Source organism: Balaenoptera physalus (assembly GCF_965194825.1).
Source record: "Balaenoptera physalus genome assembly, chromosome: 6".
NCBI classification, from domain to species: Eukaryota; Metazoa; Chordata; class Mammalia; order Artiodactyla; family Balaenopteridae; genus Balaenoptera; species Balaenoptera physalus.
In genome coordinates this window covers 134,454,643-134,470,415 of record NC_138885.1, presented here as the reverse complement: position 1 = coordinate 134,470,415, position 15,773 = coordinate 134,454,643, and the positions used below count along the sequence as shown (strand labels likewise).

Below are 15,773 nucleotides of genomic sequence, written 5' to 3'. Positions count from 1 at the left end.
CAGTATATATAGTATACAGTATATATAGTATACAGTATATATAGTATACAGTATATATAGTACACAGTATATATAGTACACAGTATATATAGTATACAGTATATATAGTACACAGTATATATAGTATATAGTATATATAGTATACAGTATATATAGTATACAGTATATATAGTATACAGTATATATAGTACACAGTATATATAGTATACAGTATATATAGTATACAGTATATATAGTATACAGTATATACAGTATATAGTATATATAGTATATAGTATATATAGTATACAGTATATATAGTATACAGTATACAGTATGTAGTATACTATATTCTCAGTACATCAAGAGCATCTGGCATATATGAGGGCTCAAAAAGTGTTTTTTGGGGCGGAGGAATAAGTTAGGAATTTGGGATCAGCAGATACATTCCACTATATATAAAATAAACAACAGGGACCTACTGTATAGCACAGGGAACTATATTCAATATCTTGTAATAACCTATAGTGGAAAAGAATCTGAAAAAGAATAGATATAGATACAGATGCAGATATAGATATGTATGACTGAATCACTTTGCTCTACACCTGAAACATTGTAAATCAACTATACTTCAATAAAAAAGTAATAAAAATAAATAATTAAATTAAATTATGCTTCAAAAATGTGTTTATTGAGTGAAACTCATTTGTTTGTTATTTTGTCTTTGATGGTTATACTAATGGAAAATGTCCACATCTCCAGCTGTATAACTTCATCCTTGTGTCATCATAAATCATGCCCCTAACAGGAAGAAAAAAAAACAGGCAAGAGTTGTAAAGGGCTTTTATCACATCTAGCTAGTGCCCACATGCCATCACGTTGTTTCAAGCCTTCAAGGACACAAAGGAAATGAAAGCGGCCTCTGTTTTCTGGGTGCATGAATTGCTGCCCATAAAGACCACGTAACAATGCCCCTTCACAAAGCAGCTCCCCAGAGCCCAGCAGGTTGATGGGTGAGCCCTTCCCGCCACACATATGTCTTGGTTGACATTGTCAAGCCTGAAAAGCTATGAGGAGCCCCTAAAAAGGAACTTAGAAAAATCTTCCACCGAGTTGAAAAGCTTCTGACCCCAGGGAGACACATCTGAGTTGCTGAAGCTGGGAACTGGGAGAGCCGGACTGCGGGAACGGGAGACAGGAGAGAACAGCCGGAGGTGGGTGGAAACACCACGGCCAGGAAGGGAGCCCCGGGTCAGCCCCGAGCTGATAGGGTCCACAGCTGGATTGGATGGTGAGGTTTGAGTCAAGAGCACTTGGGGGCTGACCTACAGGGAACCCATGTGTTGAGGGAGCAGCTCTCCAGGACCTCAGGATCTAACAGGGGCCTTTCAGGCTCAAAGAAGCAGCCAGTCTCAGAAGTGGACCCACTTCACAGCGGAATTATGCCACAGTCACTTTGAGTTAACCTGGATATGCCCGGTGTTTGTCCCTGACCTGAGGTCACAATAGGGTCTGCGTATCTGGGACTGACCATTTCTCCCAGACCATGACCCTCCATTGGCAACCAACTCACTGATTTTCATCCTAACACGGGGCTGAGACTAAATTAGACCCACACTGTATTCATTTATTCATCAGGCATTGTTATCTTGCTGCAAACTAGTTCAAGACCAAGAGTATTGACAGAGAAAAAGTGCCAAGGCTGGTGGTCTCTGAAGGCGTGCTACTGGGCTCTGCACAGCTATACCAAGCTCATTGGATGCAAACTGTGTGATGCAAAAGAATTCTAGCTAATGTTTATGCTTTTCTATGAGGATCTGTTACCAGTCCTCATCTAAACACATTTGTAAACATAACTTGATGTAAATCACATACAATATATCACTGAAAATCTGTGAATTATGGTACCCTCTGATGAGCATTTAAACATCCAAGCAGAACAATGAAGCGACCTTTATCTGATTCAGAGAAAGCCAGGATCCCTCTGCTATTGATTGCTTAAATATATTCTGCACCTTCAAGGACAGTCAGTGAAGGAGAAAGTCAAATACAAGATTTCCAAGAAGTTAAGGGGGAAATATTGATACTGTGTCCCTTCCTCCTCAAATGATTGCTCAGCCAGTGGGGAACTGAGGCAGGGTGGGCAGTAGGGGGTCCCATGAACTAATCAAAAAAGGAAACACAAAGAAATAGAGATCAGAAGATTTCACGCTGAAATAAAGAAATTCGTGTTGCCTTAAATATAATTTGTGTTAGTTACATTTCAATTCCTAATTTATACATAGCAGGGTTGATAAAGAATTACATTATAACAAAATTAGCCAGAATAATTAGCATAGTATATGTGCTACTGATTAAACACCCAGCAGATAGCTTGGTAATTAAGATCAGTGAGTGCCATATTTTGAGGCTTTGTCATCTTATTATCTGCCTAACAAGTGCTTCATCTTTAGCTCCCTTCTGATTTGAAGTTTGATAGCAATCTCTAATAATTCTCAGTTTATTTCTTTAAATTACCTTACCCAAATTCTGATCATTTTCCTGTGGTCACTACCCTCCCTCTCTTTGTATTGACACAAACGTGCTAGTGTCAAATTTCTTTCTAAATGTAAGGCATCTGATGCTACAAAGCATTTGTGCTTGGAAATTCAGGTTCAAAATCTCTTTCAAAACCCATCATTCTTCAGCTGAAAGAAAGAACCAGAGGCCAACCACATGCTCTGCAAGTTAGTCAAATGTCTGAATCCACAAAGTTCATACCTCCTTTCTAGGCAGAGCCCCACTGCCAGCAATTCCAAGAATGTCTCCATCAGGGTCCAACAGCAGCCCCTCAAGTGGCCCTGGCTGCTTGCTCACTGCTGACCCTAGCCCGTCATGCCACTGCTCCATATTCGGGGAGTCTGGGGTCAGCTGCTGTCCTTGCGCCACACCGTGAGATTTTGTCATGGAAGGCAAGAGTTCAACTACCAAAGAACAGAAAGCTGGGGGCTGACTCATGTTCTTGTCACAGGCTGAGCTACGTCTGCTGCATCTCTTGAGACTGAAACCAGAATGTGTCCATGATTTTAAAGGCAGAGTGAACTCACTGACATCAACCAGGAATACTTTGAGCTGCAAGTCACAGAAAACACATGAATAGTACTTAAGGAATAAAGGCAAGAAGTCTGGCAGTTGGCGGCCTGGAGCTGGGGCAAAGGTTCAGAAATGTCATCAAGGAACCATCCGTCTCGTCCCCTCTTTCTTTCCCACTCACCTGGGACATGTTGAGCCTTCATTTCATGTCCATCACCTCATGGCTGTAAGTTGGCTGCCACAGCTCCACACATCATGTCCATGTTCAAGGAAAGAAGAAAAGGAAAGGAAAAAACTGCCAGCCACTACTTCCCCTTTCAATCAGGAGAGCAAAGAACTTCCCAGACGCACCAGAGCAGACCATGCCTGCCCTCACTGGCCAGAACTGGGTTGCAAGGGAGGCTAATTCGTAGAGTAGCTAGCAAGGAGCCTAGGGTGGAAGTTACTGACTTAGATAGACATGATTCATCACCAGGGGCCAGGCACATTGTCACAACAAAGAAAACCCAGGGTCTCTTAGGTAGGAGGAAGGAGAACAAATATTAGGTAGTAACTTCAGGGCTGGCTCCTCAAATGCAGATGCAGACATGTCGGGAAAAGCACCAGTGTATGGAACAGAAGCTGCAAAGTCATGCAGAGGAGCTGAGAGGAGAGGGGTGTGTCATTCAGGGTTCTCCAGAGAAACAGAACCAAGAGGATGTGTGTGCATATATATATATTCTTACAATAAAGGCATATATGATTTATTTTAAGAAATCAACTCACGCAGTTGTCGCAACCAGCAAGTCCAAAACCTGCAGTGTAGGCCAGCAGGCTGGAGACCCAGGAAGAATTGCAGTTCTAGTTCAAAGGCCGTCTGCTGGCAGTACTCCGTCTTGCTTGGGGGACAACAGTCTTTGTTCTAGGAAGGCCTTCAACTGATTGGATGAGGCCCACCCACATGACAGAGGGTCATCAGCTTTCCTCAAAGTCCAGCAAATTAAACATCATCATCTCGTTAAAAAAAAAATACAGGGGCTTCCCTGGTGGCGCAGTGGTTGAGAATCTGCCTGCCAATGCAGGGGACACGGGTTCGAGCCCTGGTCTGGGAAGATCCCACATGCTGCAGAGCAACTGGGTCCGTGAGCCACGATTACTGAGCCTGCGTGTCTGGAGCCTGTGCTCCGCAACAAGAGAGGCCGCGATAGTAAGAGGCCCGCGCACCGCGATGAAGAGTGGCCCCCGCTTGCCACAACTAGAGAAAGCCCTCGCGCAGAAACGAAGACCCAACACAGCCATAAATAAATAAATAAATAAATAAAATTTTAAAAAAACAAACAAACTTCACAGGAGCATCCAGAATATGTTTGACCAAGAATCTGGGCAGTGTGGCCCAGCCAGATTCACACATAAAGTTAACCATCACACAGGGAGACAAGACAAAGTAAGAAAGGGAAGAGGTAGCAAGACTGGCACACAAGGTGAAGAGGGCTCTACAAAAGCTATGTGATATATATACATATATATGTATAACTGAATCACTTTGCTGTACACCAGAATATAACACAACACTATAAATCAACTATACCTCAATTTAAAATTTATTTTTAATTTTTCAAATTTTAAACTTTAAAAAAATAAAGCTGGGCTTCCCTGGTGGCGCAGTGGTTGAGAATCTGCCTGCCAGTGCAGGAGACACGGGTTCGAGCCCTGGTCTGGGAAGATCCCACATGCCGCGGAGCAACTGGGACCGTGAGCCACAATTACTGAGCCTGCGCGTCTGGAGCCTGTGCCCCGCAACAAGAGAGGCCGCAACAGTGAGAGGCCCGTGCACCGCGATGAAGAGTGGTCCCCGCTTGCCACAACTAGAGAAAGCCCTCGCGCAGAAACGAAGACCCAACACGGTCAAAAATAAATAAATAAATAAATAAATAAATAAATAAAATTTTAAAAAATAAAATAAATAAATAAATAAAGCTATGTGAGGAAAGAGGAGAGATGTCATTGAAGGGCACAAACTCGCAACCAGCACGTAAATAAGTCCTGGAGATCTAATGCACAGTATAGTGTCTATAGACAACAGTAGTGTATTATGAACATCAAACTTTCTAAGACACGAAGAAAACTTAATTATCCCCACCACAAAAAAAGAAGTCATAATTCTGCAACAAGGTAGAGGTGTTAGCTAACACTACAATGGCAATCATGTTACAATATATAAATGCATCAAATCAACATGATGTGCACCTCAAACTTACACAGTGTTATATGTTCAATGTATTTCAATTTTAATATATCCAAAAATTAGTTTTTAAGCTAAATGGCATAGTCTGGGCCCCTCAGGTCATTACAGCCTACAGGCGCTGCTGGAGCAGCTGTGTTTTGTGCCCAGGTCCGGGTGGGGAGATACAGGACCACTAGAGACAGAGGTTATGGGAAAAAAAGTTCACTACCCCGCAGGAAAGCACAGAAACCAACATTAGTGCTTTGCACTTCCACGGGGCATCGAGTTGGGTGCTTTAAGCCAAAGTTAGCAGCCTTAAGAAGTACAGAGGCTGCTGCTAATACTCCGGTTACTTTTTGTGTTCACTTATGTGATGCTTTTGTCTTCTTGAGACCAGCAAGTCCATCCTGAATTTGGAAACCAAAGATTTCCCTGCGTTCTCAGTTTCAAGAGGTGTCCAATTTATAGTCAACCAGACTCTCTTTTTAGATGAAGTGAAGGAATACGTGGTGTAGAACGTTACAGTATGTTCCTTTCAACAGAACAGAGGTTGCAAGCCCAGGCTCGGGAAAAGGATTTTCAAGTTGCAGGACAGAGTCTCACTTTGATAAAAGAAGATGTTGATCAGCAGTACCTACAAGAGCTTTTTTTAAAAAAGAAACGCTGTGTCCCCTCTGCTTCTCCCACTTACAAACAGGTCTACTGCCCCCCTCTCTAGAATGATCCTTAAGTGAGGCCTTGGGGAGATTAATTCCCTTCTCCCTGTGAGGAAGCGGGTGGGGAGGACTGCTGGCGGGTGGCCGTTCCCAGGGCTGTAACTGGAGCCACGTTTCTTCTATTTATAGACACGCCCGCAGCCCTCTCCGCCCAGCTGCTGACTTTGGACTCAGTTGGGAAGAAGAGCAGTTTGGTCAACACACAAACGACATCACAATGTCCAACTCTGATTGCCTTCCCGATTACCCGGTCAACTCGGATTTCGTAAAGAGATTGAAGTCAGCGCTGGAAGCCAGGGATGAGGCGAGAGTGAGGGATTTGATCTGCACTGAAGTTCGGCAGGTGGACGCCGTGATAGAACTGGCCAACGACGACTGGATGAAGGACCCCTCGGCCCAGCTGCCCCCCGGGGTGCTCCTAGGTAACTGCGATGAATCCGCTGCTTCCCATCGTGTGCACGTGGTCGGGGTGGGGAACATTCCGGGATGGAAGGGCAAATGGTTGCAAAAGGCAAATGATCCGTGCCCAGCTGTATGATTCTTATTTATATGCGTACACACATGCTGCATGTACTGTATATATACATGTACCTAGTATATATCTGTATACATGTACATACTCTATGTCATAGTATATATATATCATAGCATATACATATACACATATTTACTGTATTTACTATACAGTACATAGTAAATATATATATATATACTATGTAAATATATACACAGTAAATATGTATATATATACTATGATATATAGATCTATACTGTGATATATACTGTGTGTCTATATATATACACATACACACACACATATATATACACACAGTATGTTACACAGGCAACAATTAAAGTACAGTACAAAAAGTTTAAAAAGAGAAAAATTAAACCGTGGCACCACCATCCCGACCCAGTGCCTCTTTTCATTTCTCCACTTTTTTCCAAGCTAGTCTATTTGCATGTGTAAATTTCCTCTACTTATAACCGTGTGGTAGATAATAATTTTGTGTTCTCTTCTGTTGAGTTAATACACCTAAAGTACTTTCCATATTGCTACATGTCTTCTTAACTTCAATCACCTATTGAGGTGATTAATCAGAAAATACTTAAACCAAATGCCTACAAGAGGGGGCTATGTGTTTACATTTTTACTACTATCAATAATGCTATAATTAGTGTCTTTATTAGCATTCATGTGCTTTTTTCTTATTCAGGGTTCTGTCCTTAGGATAAATTCTTAGGAGCTGTATTACTGGGACAAGGATAACAAATTTTCCAAATTGTTTTCTGAAAGGATTTCTATTCCTCCTGATAGAGAGTGCGTGTCACATCACACACTGAACATTATGGGTGGTTAATATTCATATTTAAATCTCCAATTTAGTAAGTGCACCCTGGTCATTCTCCACTGCATGCCCATCCATCCTTTTATGTTTGCTTTTTTTTTTACATCTTTATTGGAATATAATTGCTTTACAATGCTGTGTTAGTTTCTGCTGTATAACAAAGTGAATCAGCTATATGTATACATATATCCCCCTAGCCCTTCCCTCTTGCGTCTCCCTCCCACCCTCCCTATCCCACCCCTCTAGGTGGTCACAAAGCACCGAGCTGATCTCCCTGTGCTATGCGGCTGCTTCCCACTAGCCATCCATTTTACATTTGGTAGCGTATATATGTCAATGCTACTCTCTCACTTCGTCCCAGCTTCCCCTTCCCCCCATCCTTTCTTTACTGCTCAGAACCAAGTCTTATCTGTAGTGTTTGGGTTTTCTTTGTAGAGCTTTTTACATGTGGGTCCTTGTCTAGTCAGGTCCTTGGGCAACATCTCCTCACTTCTTTATACCTTTTTGCTCATTTTGTAGGTCTCCTTCACATAACATGTGTATAATCTCGTTGTCATATTTGCTGAAAATGATTTCCCTGACCAGAGCTTAACTTTTCATTGCATCGTGCTAATTCTAGCTTGTCAGATGTGCCCTCCACAATGTTAGTCTTGACTCCTAAGGAATGTTCAGGGCTCCCCTCCCCCCACTAGGCAGACTCCTTCCCAACACACATGAGTGCATGCACACACACGTACCATTGCACACACAAGGCACAAACACACACGTGCACAAACACATGCTCACACGTCCAGGAAGGACACCAAAAGGGAACGTGCCTGGGACATTGGTGCTGGCAAGTGGAGCGTTCATGTGATGAAGGGACAGATCAGAGACTGGAGCTTCTAAGGGGGTGACCATCCCTCTATTCCCCTGTGATTTGGGTGCACCCCCAGCACTGCCTCTCACCGGTGGTGTAAACAAGCTGCAGAAGGCTTTAGGGAGACACCGGCTCCTGCTTCTTCTTTTCCTTGGTTTTCCTAATATCTGGGGCCCCGATCAGGGTGAGGGCCCAGGAGGCACGAGCCCAGAGATCACCACACCTCTATCCAGACCTTAGCTCTGCCTGGATGGGCAGGGGTCCTCACCGAGACAGCACCTGGTACACGCAACAATCCAGGAGCCTGCCCTGGGCTGCGGAGGGGACTTTGAAACCCTAAACTGCGCTTTGGCCAGGAGTGTTGAGCTCTACGTTTTGCACTTGCACTCCAGACCCCCCCTGCCGCCTGCCCCCTGCCTGCCCATGAGGTGATCTTATGAACCACATCATCCTGGCCCATGCTCTCTGACCCCCACTGGGTGTAGCTAACGCAAGGTGCTGCAAGGAGCGGGGAGGGGAGGGTATTTGCTCTGGGGACCCCCCCCCCGCCAGATCATCGCTGTGATTTGGCTTCACCATTGGGCTGAAGGCTCAGCTCCTGGGTGGCACCTCCTACCTCCCTCCTTGCCCTTTCAGACACAGGGAGGGGGGCGCCCACGGTGGCCCTGGGGACCCCAGTTGGCTTCCCTAGCCCTGCCCGCCTTTGCTACGCCCTGGAGTTGTGCCGTCTGCTTTCTGCTGCGATTCTGACTGGAGCAGGTGCCCGTTCATCGCAGCCCCTTTTACAAACCCATCCCAGCAGGCTGGGGATTTGTGTATTTGGAGTCCCTGAGTTAAAATATCATTTCTTGTCCTTTAACAACAGCCCTAATCTGTTCTTTAGATTCATTTATTAAATAGCATAAGTGTTTTCACAGTAGGACACGTCATCAGTGCTACACATTAATATCAATTACAGGTAACATCTTACTATTTTAAATGAACTACGTGAAAAGCTAATGATGTGATAATATTTTTCTTTCAGTATTAATAACATATTTTTTATTAATCCAAGATAAAAATCTAGTCTGTCCAACAAAAAATAAAATAAAATATCATTTCTTTTCGCATTCCTAATTGCCCTGCACCATCTTTACTGTCCCCACCACTGTACTAAACACTTGAAACCAATGACATCTGTGTTGAGTGTCCCGTTCCCTCCCACGAAGAACCTGTAGGTTCTAAATCATATCCGTACCTACTTCTCCCTGCCGAGCGGCGCAATTCAGAAGGGCAAGAACAGGTCAATGCTGCTGGCATCTTGTAAGGACTTGGGCTTGTTCTGGGTTGTTTTTTGTTTTTTGGGTTTTTTTATCCTCATTTTTTTTTTTAATATCTTTATTGGAGTATAATTGCTTTACAATAGTGTGTTAGTTTCTGCTTTATAACAAAGTGAATCAGCTATACATATACATATGTTCCCATATCTCTTCCCTCTGCATCTCCCTCCCTCCCACCCTCCCTATCCCACCCCTCTATGTGGTCACAAACCACCGAGCTGATCTCCCTGTGCTACGCGGTTGCTTCCCACTAGCTATCTATTTTACATTTGGTAGTGTATATATGTCCATGCCACTCTCTCACTTTGTCCCAGTTTACCCTTCCCCCTCCCCATATCCTCAAGTCTGGGTTGCTTTTGTTTCGGGATGATGGTAACTGAATGATTAAGCCCGTGACCTTAGGGGATGATTTTATTGCAGGGGAAGCAGGCTGGGCTTGAAGGGGAAGCAGGCTGGGCTTGAAACCGGGGTAGAGATGCAGCAAGCTCACACGTGCATTGGGGGGCCGCCTCTCTGGCTAACATGTGAGAGTAGGATTTGAAGGAAACAAGAAAGGTTAGGAAACAAGATCTAGTTAGGAGGTGATTGAGGGCAGTCACCCAGGTGAGAGATGACAGGGTTTAGCTAAACCAAGAGAGTGGAGTAGACACAGAGATAAAGGCGAGAAATGACAAAGCTGAGAAATGCTGGGCAGGGGCTGGAGGTGAGTAGAGGATAGTGCCACCAATCCAGACAGAAATCAGGGGGCTCTGTGATTGTGACAACGTTTGAGCCTTTGCTGTGAGCCTGACAGTAATGAGGGGAGAATAGAAGCAGGAATAACACACAGGACCGCCTCCCGGGAGTTCAGAGTCCAGCCTGTGTCATCACAGGTAGGCTCTCAGGTGCCTCAAGTAGCCTTGGAGGCAGACGCTCCAGAGGGAAGCTTGGACTCTGCCACCAACGGGCTGTGTGACCTCAGGGAAGTCACCTTCCCTCTCTGAGCCAGTGCCTTTACTTATTAGCTAGTTCATGAGGTTCGATTAGTGATTCCCAAGCAGAGGTCCCTGAGCAAAGCTCCACGGGGGAGGTCCCTGGAGAACCACGCTGTCAGAGAATACGCAAGGGCAGGTTAAAGGCTCGCTATGGCCTCACCACCACCACGGGGACTGATGGTTTGCAGACACGCCTTGGGCAGCGCTGGCTCAGATCATTGTTGAGGCCCCTTCCATCTCCAGGCTTCTCTGTGGCCATGATCCCAAAGTCTCACTGTCTCAGCCTAAAATGGAGCGAGGCCTCCTTTCTCCTGAGTATGGGAGTAAGTGGGCTCTTTCTCGGGGGGTACTTATGAGTCATGGGGGAGCAGCCCTGAGAGGACCAGGAGCTGTCTGCATTCAGACACACACGTGGGGTCTTTAGAATGTGTGAAGAGGGGTCAGAACTTGTAGCAGCACCTTGAAGGGCAGCCCACCTTGGGAATGGATACTGGAATTTTAGTCCTCCTGAGGAGGAAGGTGAAGATGAAAGGATGATGATGGCCAAGAAGACCGGGCCGGGCCCGGCGAAGGGCAGGGGCTGCAGGTGCCCCCCACCGGCCAGGAGAGGCAGGGCCGAAGGGGAGGCTGAAAAGGCTTTTCGGGGAAAGGGGAGGAAAAGTTGTCCATCCCAAGGACAACCCTTGTTCAAAGAACTCTGAGTATTGTTCACAAGAGGACAATTTGCAAAAATAAGAAAACGAAAAGTAACAATTCTTTCTGCTTGACAACATAAACATACAAGGACCTTGCTTCTCTCAGTGAGATCCCCATGCTTGTGTGTGAGCTTATTACTCCCACCAAATAGAGCAGAAAAAATAATTATTATTTATTTCTGTGCAGCCATGTCCCATCACAATAAAAGCATAGGGAAAAGAGGTAACAGCCAAGAAAATGGCAGGAATGACTTGTTCTGGAGAACGCCTCAGGTATACATGGGTCCCCTTAAGGAGGGCAGAGGGCAAAGGAACTTAAAAATCCAGCCCCAGCAGATAATGGGTCAAGGTGCAGAATGTACCCTCCCTGCCTGGCCATGAGGCAGAAGAGTGGTCCTCAGGCAGTATTCCCCTAAAGACGCAACTCACCTGTGCCCTTGTGAAGCCGCCTGCTCTCCTGCAAAGATGTACTTCGGGTGCCCTGTGGGATGCTGGGAAGGGCATGGAGGTCTCTAACAGACGCTCAGCCCGCTCCCCGCCAGTCAGACTGAGACTGGCCCGCTGTGAGGAACCAGGGAAGGAGGCCTGGGGCTGGGGCACAGCAACCTCTCTCATTCTCTCCCTCTGTGCTTGTGTGTGTGTGTGTGTGTGTGTGTGTGTGTGTGTAATGAGGGGAACAGAGCTGAGGCCCCAGTTCATCCACAATCTGCTCCCCCATCTTTCCCATCTACCCCATCCCAACCAGAACCTTCCTGCCAGGACGACACCCAAATCCCAGGGCCTGTCAGGACCTCCCCTGCCTCCTCGGCTCACCTAGGCCATGCCCTCCTTCCAGACCCCACACAAGCGGGCCCCCCTGCACACCCGACCCACAGACCCACCACTTCCCTCCACAAGAGCACAAAGCCTTCAGTCTCCATCAGTTTCCGAAACACACAGCCTCACTGGGCTAACTTTTATACCCACTGAATATTTCATTCTCAAATACGGCCTCGTCGAGGTCAAGACCCTTGCCTGGTATCCGGAGCCTGGCTCAGGGTCTTAGCCCTGATAAGGGCTCAAACTCTGGGTGCCCTGGCTGCGTGGGTGAGCCAAGCTCTTTTGCTAACATTCACCTGGGCGGACACAGACTGCATTTCCACAGACACGATTGGGATGAGTCTTTCTGCAAAGAAAGATTCGATTCTACTTTCTGCTAAAGGCAAGTCTCTACTGTTGAATATTAGCAACAACGGCATTATCCATCCTCGCCTCTTTGCAATGCCTATCAGCTCACTAACCAGAGAGCACACAGCAAGGGAGAAAGGATGGCGGGGGAGGGGTGGCGAGACCCCGCTTGCCCCCCAAATGCATCAACTGTACAATTTGGTAACTGGCGTAATCAAACTACTTAAGAAACAACTGATTACTAATTGCTATTATTAAGGATGTCAGCATTCCATGATTTTGCTGCTGATATCTTATATACAAGTCAAGATGCTACTTGAATTCTTGATTGAAATAGAAAACTAGAGGCATTATGGTGTGTTTGGGGTAATGGTATTTAAGCATCTGGAGGCAAGCTAAAGAAATACTAATTGGGTTTTTATTAAGAGATCTCACCCAGCAGCAAGTATAGGTGGGGAACGAGTGTGGGTGAACGTGGGATGGACATAGACCCAGTGGGTCCGTTGGCAGAATTTGACTGTTCATTCAACCAGCTTGACGCTGAGCGCGCTGTGCCATCCAAGGTACATCTACTCCCTCTGTCCCTGTGTGCGGAGGGCAACGTCACCCACGGAAAACCCAACAGCTGAATGTCAGTTAAGTAAGCACAACCCTTGCCTTGGGGGACTCACATTTGAACCAATGACAAGTGTGTGTACGTTGCTGGTGTAATGGATACAGCAAGAGATTAACGGTGAGGTGACCCTGGCTCTCCCACGGACTGAGTGGTCTTGAACCTTGAACCTGTGTGGTCAGTCCGTCTCTCTGAGCCCTAATTTCCTCATTTAAAAATATGGGATCAGTGGGGTCATCTCTCAGGGTGTTTCCAAAGGGGATGAACTAGGGTTCTAAGAACAAAGACTTGTGTTTATGGAGATTAACAAAACCCCGTTGCCTTCACAACACCTTCGGGTGTCGTGCACCCTGGCAGAGGCCTGTGTAGACTGGGCCCCAACTTCAAAGGAACGGCTGGCTCCAGGCCAGGTGGGCAGGGAAGGTATCGCCTGGTGGGAGGCTGGTTTACGAGCTCGAATCACCAAAGACCAGCAGCCTTGCACAGGGCCAGCCTCGTTCTGATTGTTAGGAGAATAAGTCCACAGACCAGAGCTTGTTAGCACTGGAGCCAACCGCAAGTGGGGGCAAAGATGGAAGAATCACGTGCAGTGAGCACTTCTCTTAGGTGTACGTTTCCCAAGGGCTATTGTCTTTCCCACTTTCCCGGCTGAGGAAAACGAGGCTCAGAGAGGGTGAGTTCCACATCTCAGATGCCACAGCCGGAGGAGGTGGAAATCCAGAGCTCTTCCTGGTACTCCTTAATGCCTGTAATTGTCCTATGGCTGCATTTTACAGATGGGGACACCAAGGCTCACATGTGTTCCCTCACTGGGCAACAGCCAGTTAGGAGCAGCTCACAAACCGGGTATGTTTTCTGACTTGTAGTCAATAGTTCTTGACACATACCCACCAGAGACGTGTGGCAGGAAGATCCATGAAAAATGTCCCCATTGAGGCTGTGACAACCGTTCAACTTTACATCAGACACACACACACACACACACACACACACACACACACACACACACACACAACATCAATAGCATGGAGTCCATCGCTTCAAATCATTCAAATAAGAGTATTAAGAAAAAACATGGATGAATGAACGGGGCGCTCGGCTGCAGAATGAAAAAAATGGGGAGCAGGAGGTCAGTGATGACAGGGAAGGATGGAGAGGCAAGAGCTCTGCCGTCTCGGCTGCAGCCCTGATCAGAGCATGTGGGGGCAGGGAGACCCTGCTCGAAGCAAAATGAAATTAAACCTTTCTAAGTACTTATAAATCAGCACCTAATGACACCATCCCACCACCAGCCGGAGCATTGCTCTTATTACTTTGATTCACAAGCCAGGAAAAGATCCGGAATTATGCACAAATTATTGTCCCATCTTCTTAATTAACACTGATTGCAAAATTCTTGCTAAAGTCCTTGCTAACAGACTCAATTATGCACTGCCTGAATTGATTCACCCAGATCAAGTGGAGTTTATTAGAAATACACTTTCCTACAATAACATCAGATTATCTTTGAATATAGTTAAATTATTTAGGAATAAAATGGCTCCAGCAGCAGCCCTTGTTTTAGCTTCAGAAAAATATCTACCACCACCTAGAATGAAGATATTCCTTTGCTTTCTGTCAGACACACACCCTAGGCTCTTTTTTCCTAGGAGCAGGTTGACTTGCTGTGGTGAGATGAGATATATGCCTTCGAGCTAATGGTCCAGCCTCAAAGCATATGGGCAGGAAGAAAAATCCGACAGGGTCAAGTCTCAGCTTCCCCCAGTATGAACTGTCACTGCCTGTGGAACACAGTGAAATTGCAATTAGGCTAAATCAGGATATTTTCAGAATCAAAATTGAGAAACAGGCTAATAAAGACATAATGTATGCTGATGACATACTTCTATTAGCATCACTCCCCAGCACACTGGAGAGTTTCGAAAGAACAAAAAGAAACGAGGATAAGAGGGAAGAGGCTTTTCTACCTTTCCAGGATGACGGTGGTTCCTGCAATGGTGCACTCTGCTGAGGATAAACATTCCAAAGAAACGAATTGGAAATGGCAAATGCACTACCTATAGCCTGGTACCAAATACCAGATTCAACAGATGGATATTGAACAGAGTCTGGGCTTGTCCTAATCACCACATCCTGGCACATAGTAGGTGTGTAATAAATATTAACAGACCAAATAACATATGGAGGACACTAAAAATCTCCTGGGTTGGCCCTTGAAAGACGAACGTGTTCTTGACAGGCTGGGATGGAAAGAAAGTTATTCCAAACTGAGGGAGCAAAGGGAGCAGATGTGGAGCACACAGTGTGCACACAGGGAAGTAGGAGTTGGCTGGAAATAGGGTGTGTTAGTCAGGGGAGAGGGAGGAATATCTGGGCAAGCACTTTGGGACTGTATTGTGTGAGGCCACAAATCCTAGACATAAGCATTTACACTTATATGCAAAGGCAGTGAGGAGCCACTCAGCATTGGAATGAGATCATCTAATTTGGAAAAAAGTGAAAAACTCCTACATATGTAGGAAGGATAGAGGTGGAGAGACTGGTGCCGGGAGTCATGGCTAGCTGCACACACCCACTCCCCCTCCTCCTTTACCAATAAAGTCCCTATGACAACACCATGTGCCCAGCTGGAGAAAAAACAACATTTCCCCACCTCCCCTGAAGCCAGGGCTGGCCTTGTTCAAGTCAATAATGGACTGAACAGCAGATCAAAGATGACGGGAGAAAGAGTCAGTGAATTTGAAAACAGATCAATAGAGAGGATCCAGTCTGAAGAACAGAAAGTAAAACGATTGAAAATAAAACGAACAGGGACTGTGGGACA

The 15,773-nt window shown here is 45.7% G+C and overlaps 1 protein-coding gene across 2 annotated transcripts in view; it reads left to right on the top strand.

Annotated features, from left to right (window-relative positions):
* Positions 1-282: 282 nt before the first annotated feature.
* Positions 283-15,773, top strand: part of ASB18 (ankyrin repeat and SOCS box containing 18) — a 70,429-nt gene continuing 54,938 nt past the window's right edge. For both annotated transcript variants that reach the window (XM_082466351.1, XM_082466352.1), the window contains exon 1: positions 283-6,395. In XM_082466351.1, the coding sequence (XP_082322477.1) occupies positions 6,191-6,395 (205 nt within the window). In that variant the 5' untranslated portion in view covers positions 283-6,190. The remainder of the gene's footprint in view (positions 6,396-15,773) is intronic.